This window comes from Nycticebus coucang, chromosome 9 (genome assembly GCF_027406575.1).
Source record: "Nycticebus coucang isolate mNycCou1 chromosome 9, mNycCou1.pri, whole genome shotgun sequence".
In the NCBI taxonomy this organism is placed as follows: Eukaryota; Metazoa; Chordata; class Mammalia; order Primates; family Lorisidae; genus Nycticebus; species Nycticebus coucang.
Window position 1 is genome coordinate 51,633,820 of NC_069788.1, and position 7,578 is coordinate 51,641,397.

Genomic DNA, 7,578 nt, shown 5'->3' on the forward strand with positions numbered 1-7,578 from the left:
ACTGAGGCTGGTGAGTTTGAGCCCGGCCCAGACCTGCTAAACAACAATGACAATGCAGCCAAAAATAACTGGACACAATGTGGCAGTGCCTGTAGTCCCAGATGCTTAGGAGGTTGAGGCAAGAGAATTGCTTAAGCCCAAAAGTTTGAGGTTGCTGTGACGCCACGGCACTCTACCAAGGGTGACATAGTGACACTCTGTCTCAAAAAGAAAAAGAATTCTTTAATTCTATTAAGTAAAAGCACAACCTTAGGAAAAGTCAGTGTCACCTTGCTTTCTCGATACAAGCCTCTTCAGTGCACCCTTTACATCCTTGTTTCTCAGTGTGTAGATGACAGGGTTTAACATAGGAGTTACCAAGTTGTAGAAGAGCGTAAGGAATTTCCCTTGGTCTTGAGAAGAATTATTTCCTGGTTGCATATACATATAGATAATATTCCCATAAAACAAGGAGACTACAGTGAGATGGGATCCACACGTGTTGAAAGCTTTTCTTCTTCCTGCAGCTGACTTGATTCTCAGCACTGCTAAGGCAATGTAGCTGTAAGAGATGAGGATAAGAGACAAGGGCACCAAGACGATTATAACTGACAAGACAAAAACAGTGCTCTCTACAGCCACTGTGTCCACACAGGCAATTTTGATCAGAGCTGGCATCTCACATAGGAAATGTTTCACCTTACATCTCCCACATCGTGGCAGCTTCATAGTCACTGGAGACATAACTAGGGAGTTGAGGAGTCCAACCCCCCAGGCCACAGATACCAACAGCCAGCAGAGCTGAGGGTGCATAATGACAGAATAGTGAAGGGGCTTGCAGATTGCAGTGAACCGGTCATAAGCCATGACTGCCAAAAGAACACATTCTGTGCCACCCAGTCCTAGGAACATGAAGAGCTGGATGGCACAGCCCATGTGGCTGATGGTCTTATCCACGCCACCTAGGTTGAAAAGTAGCTGGGGGATGGAACTGGTGGTGAAGCAGAGATCTAGGAAGGATAAGTTAGTGAGGAAGAAGTACATGGGTGTGTGGAGACAAGGGTCCAGGCGGGAGACCAAGATAATGACGACGTTGCCCACTAATGTCACAAAGTAAAGGATGAGGACAAACACAAAGAGGATATGCTCCAGCCTGGGTTTGTCTGAGAAACCCAGTAGGATGAATCGTTCCTGGCAGCTCTGGTTGGTCATGACAGCAGGTAATCAAGACACATGCCTGCAAAGAAGTGATAGAAACATAATGTGTTCTTTATGAAGCAGGCTAAAAAACAGAAAGAATTATGCAAAATAGTTACATAAAATTTCAATACTCTATTGAGACATAAATTTTATATTTTGAGAAGAATATCTCTTCTTACTGGTCTTTTTTTCTTTTTGAATACCAAGGTACAGGTTATTGTAAGATATTTGGAAAATACATACATATATGAGGTTTGATAATTAAATTTGTGAACTCATCCAAAAAAAGTGCTATGTACCTCATTGCTGATTATCACACTGGTCACCTTTGAAGTACTCCCCTTGGGAAGTTATGTAACAATGCCAGAGCCTGGTTCACCCTTGAAAGCCTATTTTTCTCAGATGAGTTCGTGAACTTAATTGTCCAACCTCATATACTGATGTAGATGTAGATATATATAATAGGGAAAAGATTGCTCACATTCCAGAAACGGTCACTATTACACTATTGATTTTTGTCTTTTCTCATTAGGACATATAATTTAACACAACTTAAATCATAGTGTTTAAAATTTTATATTCTAGTTTTCTTTCATTAAATATTATAGCATGAGAATTTGCTTTGGTCTTAAAATTCTACAAAAAATAATCATTATTGTCTGTGTGATTTATTTAAACATTTCTCTGTGGCTGGTTATTAAGGATACTTTCCATATTTTAAAGGTTTCAATAGTGAGATTATAGAAGTACCCATTTTATTATGCTCTAACCAGCATGCTTTCCCCGAATCATTGGCAATTGTTTTGTCCAAAGTGACACCTAATATTATTTAAATTTGAAGTTATTAGCAGTGAGATTATTAATTATTGATGCTTCTTACCTTTTCGTATGTGGGAAAACATTATTTTTATCACTGAGCTAACATTTCATGGAAATGATAAAGTACATGTAGGATTATTGTAAGAAAGAAATTGTATATGTAATTATTTTGGATATAATATTGAGCTATGTGAATATAGCCACAATGTTATAAAGACTAATTATTGTTTTGTTTCTACTATATTATTTTCATTAAATTGTTCTCTCTTTTCATTGATAAAAGTGTCAAATGCTGGTAGTTGCTGCTGCAATGGCAGCCTTTGCTGTGGAACCCCAGGTGCCCATATTGGGATCTGAACCAATGATGCTGGGTTCACCAACATCTCCAAAGCCAGGAGTTAATGCCCAGTTCTTACCTGGATTTTTAATGGGGGATTTACCAGCTCCAGTGACTCCACAACCTCGATCAATTAGTGGTCTCTCTGTAGAGGTAATGGAAATGAGATCACCTTTACTTACAGGAGGATCACCACCACAAATAGTTGTACCAGCTCATAAAGGTAAAAGTGGAACTCCACCAGTTAGAAGTATATATGATGACATTTCTAGCCCAAGACTTGGAGACAGCCAAACATTCAAGAAGACAGCGAAACATTTCAGTAATGCAAAGTCCTGTTGTTGGAATTACAACTACTACCCCTGGAACAGGGCAAAGTATGTTTAGTCCAGCAGATATTGGTCAGTCACAAAGGACAACACTATCTCCTGCCCAGCTGGATCCTTTTTATACCCAAGGAAATTCTCTCACTTCAGATGATCATTTTGATGACACTTGGGTGACTGTGTTTGGGTTTCCTCAAGCATCTGCTTCCCATATTATTAAAATTTGCACAATAGGGCGGCACCTGTGGTTCAGTCGGTGGGGCGCCGGCCCCATGTGCCGAGGGTGGCGGGTTCAAACCCGGCCCCGGCCAAACTGCAACCAAAGAATAGCCGGGCGTTGTGGCGGGTGCCTGTAGTCCCAGCTACTCGGGAGGCTGAGGCAGGAGAATGGCTTGAGCCCAGGAGTTGGAGGTTGCTGTGAGCTGTGTGAGGCCACGGCACTCTACCGAGGGCCATAGAATGAGACTCTGTCTCTACAAAAAAAATAAAATAAAAAAAAATAAAATTTGCACAATATGGGAATATCTTAAAACATGTGATGTCTAACACAGGAAACTGGATGCATATTCATTATCAATCTGAACTGCGGGCCCGGAAAGCCTTAAGCAAAGGTGGGAGGATTTTTGGAGAATCCGTCATGATTGGTGTAAAACCCTGTATCGATAAAAGTGTTATGGAAAACAGTGACAGATGTGCTTTATCATCTCCATCTCTAGCCTTTACACCACCAATTAAAACGTTAGGCACACCAACACAACCTGGACATACTCCTAGGATTTCTACCATGAGACCTCTTGCTACAGCATACAAAGCTTCTACTGGGGACTATCAGGTTATTTCTGACAGACAAACACCAAAAAAAGATGAAAGTCATGTATCCAGAGCAATGGAGTACATGCTTGGCTGGTAGTATAAGTATAGTAAGAGCTGAGAACTCAACTATCAAGGAGGTGGTTGTGACACTAAAACAGAGTTGGCAGAATACTGCTGGTTTCCTTCATTCGGTTAGTTATATAACCACTCCTAGCAGTATTGGGATTGCTATCTCACACCTCTTTTAAAAAGAAGCTTTTGCCGGGCGCGGTGGCTCACGCCTGTAATCCCAGCACTGTGGGAGGCTGAGGAGGGAGAATCGCTTGAGCTCAGGAGTTCGAGACTCGCCTGAGCGACAGTGAGACCCCGACTCGTGAAAAAAATGGAAAAACCCAGCCGGGCGCCGCGGCGAGCGCCTGTAATCCCAGCGGCTTCCGGAGGCTGAGGTAGCGGGGTGCCCGCAGCCCGAGTCTGAGGTTGTGGTGAGCTACCACGCCCACTGCACTCTGCTCAGGGGCATAGGGTGGGACCCTGTCTCAACAAAAAAAAAAAAAAAAAAAAAAGAAGTAAAGAAATAAAAAATAAGCAACGAAATAAAATAAAAAAGCCAAAAAAAAATAAATAAATAAAAAGAAGCTTTTGTCTTTAAGGATACAGCCTATTTGTAGCTCACACTTTAAAAGATGCTTCAGTTACATTTTAAAGAAAACTAAAAATCCTGATAAACAGGATTTTGTGCTTTCTGTTTTAGTGCATGCTTAAGCATTAAAAACTCATCATTCATTACTGTAAATTAAATAATTGAATTTGTGGTGAGACTTTGTAGTATTCATGAAAAGGTAGGGTGAATTTCATGAAGGGGAACTATAGCTGCTTTTACCAAGACATAAAGATTACAATTAGCATTTGAATTATGGTTTTTTAATTTAGAAGTATTTAATATTTTAATTATCCTTGTTTGTATATGTCTTGTTGTGGATTGTTATCTTTTAGTATTAGAAAACAAGAACATTCTTTTTAAAAACCTACTAAAGTTTCTTGATAAAAGACTTTTGTCAATTATATGTATTAAAAAAAGTATCAACATGTTACAAAAGAAAACAACATTAATAACATCTCAGATTGCTCAGCACAAATCTTAAGTATTAATACTTCTAGTACTTTGGAGTCAATTTGCCTAATCATTATTTTGAGTGACATCATCCTTTGCACAACTCAAATAAATACTATTCCTTTGCTGATAATTACTAAATCAATATATTTTTATCCTAAAATACAGCATGAAACTTTTTCTGAATATCTTTGAGTGAACAACAGATAGTTGAGAAAGGGGCAGCATAATGGTAAGTAGCCCAGACTCTGTGGCATGACTTCAGATCCCAGTAATGCTATTAAGTAACCAAGAGATCTTGGACAAGTTATTTAAATAGAGTGTGCCTCAATTTTTTCATCTGTATAATGGTCATGATATTAGTTTTGAAAGAGTTTTTGAAAGAGTTGTTTGGAGGATTGAATTAATTAGTACGTGATATGCTTATAGTTTGGTTAAGAAGCTGTATACCAAACAAAACAAATGTATTACATTTAATTTGTTAAATTATTTACCAGGACTTCCTCAGTCTTTCAGACACATTGATTCTAGACATACTTAGATATATCCCAATTATAGGGCCAACAGTACTTTGGTTCTAAATCAGATTGTTAAGTCAATGTGAAATAGGCTCTGAAAAAGAGATAATTTTTTAAAGAAACACTATGAAAATTTGTAGGTAAATAAGGTTCTGATACTTGGGAACATGGAATATAATGTTCTTTTTTTTTTTTTTTTTGAGACAGAGCCTCAAGCTGTCGCCTGTCGCCTTGGGTAGAGTGTCGTGGCATCATGGCTCACAGCAACCTCCAACTCCTGGGCTCAAGCGAGTCTCCTGCCTCCGCCTCCCAAGTAGCTGGGACTACAGGCGCTCACCACAATGCCCGGCTATTTTTTGGTTGCAGCCATCATTGTTGTTTGGCAGGCCGGGGCTGGATTCAAACCTGCCAGCTCAGTTGTATGTGGCTGGCACCTTAGCTGCTTGAGCCACAAGCGCCGAGCTGGAATATAATTTTCTGATAGATGGCTCTGGCTTGATAATTTTTTCCCAGCATCAACCTGTTTCCACATACTCAATTCTTGGGAAGGCAGTAAAGAATAATGGGCAACATAGTGAGACCCAAACTCTAAAATAAATAGATAAATTTTAAAAATTTAAATAGACAAAGAATAGATAAGTCCATTCTGGTCAGACTAACCTTTGTTTGAACTAATGCTCAGCTCTGGTATCTCTGTAGCCTTAGGCAAGTTATATTGAGTAAGTCTGTTCATCTGCCAGTGGGGATGGCAATGGCAACAGTAGCATCCCTTATACTAGTGTAAAAATAAATGCAACACTTCATAGAATGTTTATTATTCTGCCTAATAGTATTGATCACTCAAAGGTTTATTATTATCACAATAGTCAATAGTTACAATCCTTTTAAGTGGTCTTGGCCACAAGGGATTCAAAGTTCTGCTAGACTTTGAAGAAGTTTGACTTTATGGTAGTCACATTGGTATTTGTGGTGTTTATCTGCAGTTATCAGCTTTATCAAAGAAATACACTGAAACTAGAATCGGGAAGTCCACTGTGTCCTCTAAATAGAATAACTGAGATTTTTCACCCAGCAGTGTTAGGTATAGAGATGTGAAGGAAATGTATTTCAAAGTTCCTTCTGCCTGACCATGATGCACTTTTATTATTGTATTTTTCCTCTCCCTGGTATTGCCTGACTTCCTGCAAAGAACAATACTGCTTGTCTTCCTGATTTTTAAATTCCTTTTTTATCAATGATCAACATTCTCTTTGTTTATAATTCATTCACTCATCTTTTTCAGTCTGGTCTTTATTCAAAAGCCTCTTAACAGTTTATTCAAGTGGAAGTGTCCTATTTGCAATTGAATAAAAGGTGAATATTTGGGAGAAAATAAAACATGAGTGTCAACCATATAAAAGGCATGGTGCTTAATGTGGGGGCTAATCTGACAAACAAGGAATAGATACGACACTGTGTGTGTAAGTGTATGTCTTCCAGTGGAGACCAGAAACCTGCTAGATAAATTCTAAAAGATCCGTAACACTAAACAAGGTATAGACAGTCCCTGCTTTCACCAGATTATAGTCCAATGTGGGGTTCACAGAATAATAAGGTATCTATAATGGAAAGTGGTATATATACTATGTGAGTGAAAAGTATACAGACATAGACTGGGTACTTACCTGCCTGAAGACCAGGAGTGAGGGATGTGTGGGAAGAGCTAGTACCTTAGCTTTACCATGAGAGATCTAGAGGCAAGAAAAGTGTAGCATATGGGAGAAGTTAAAAAAACTCGCACTGGGGAACATGGTGGCAGAGTGATAGTCACTCACACTAGAGAGGTAGTAATGGCTAGCATATGCATAGTCATGTAGCTCGTGTTAAGGAGTTTTACCTTTATTCAAAAAATAAACAGAATTATTTAAAATGGATACATGACTGAATTTGGAATTTAGAACTTACTCTGGGTACAGTGAATTGGAAGAAAGTGATACTGGAAAGTAGGAGATAGTCATGAGATAGCTGCAGTAAATGTGGTGGTCTGCTGTGGTGTGAGAGCTGTAATAAAGGCAAATATACAGCTGGATGAGTCATGCTGGAGGCAAAATTCCAGCATTGGGAGATTTATCAGGTAACAGGCAGAAGAGTGGTGAGGTAGGGCCTTCAAGTTTCTATCTAGCTGATGTACAGATGTTTGATGAAGTGGATACATAACAGGAAAGGAACATGTATGGGTTGATGGAGACAATGAAGTTAATTTGGGGCCAAATAAGTATGAAGTTTCTACAGGACCTCTTAGTGAACAAGTCTATTAAGGCAAATGGACATCTACAATCTTTCCAACTTTCCAAAACACTGATATTTAATTTCCTCTGTGTGTGTGTGTGTGTATAAATAATTTATTTATATTGAGAACAAAAAGAACTTTTAGGGAAATTTTCAATTAAAAAAATTTAAGCGATCAAACATTTAGGCACAAATTAAAAGTTCCAC

The 7,578-nt window shown here is 38.8% G+C and overlaps 1 protein-coding gene, 1 non-coding gene and 1 pseudogene across 2 annotated transcripts; 1 reads left to right on the forward strand and 2 right to left on the reverse strand.

Annotated features, from left to right (window-relative positions):
• Positions 1-249: 249 nt before the first annotated feature.
• LOC128594717 (olfactory receptor 2W3-like) lies at positions 250-1,191 on the reverse strand. The gene has a single exon (XM_053603620.1). It carries the CDS (start codon positions 1,189-1,191, stop codon positions 250-252), a length of 942 nt encoding a protein of 313 aa, XP_053459595.1.
• Positions 1,192-2,308: 1,117 nt separating this feature from the next.
• Positions 2,309-3,571, forward strand: LOC128594158 (nucleoporin NUP35-like; annotated as a pseudogene).
• Positions 3,572-6,570: 2,999 nt separating this feature from the next.
• Positions 6,571-6,630, reverse strand: LOC128595137 (U7 small nuclear RNA). The gene has a single exon (XR_008382805.1). It is a non-coding gene; the product is annotated as a U7 small nuclear RNA (small nuclear RNA).
• Between the last annotated feature and the right edge of the window lie 948 nt (positions 6,631-7,578).

Bases quoted from the DNA above. Each gene is read 5' to 3' on its own strand.
- LOC128594717 (XM_053603620.1), bottom strand. From the start codon at position 1,191: ATGACCAACCAGAGCTGCCAGGAACGATTCATCCTACTGGGTTTCTCA.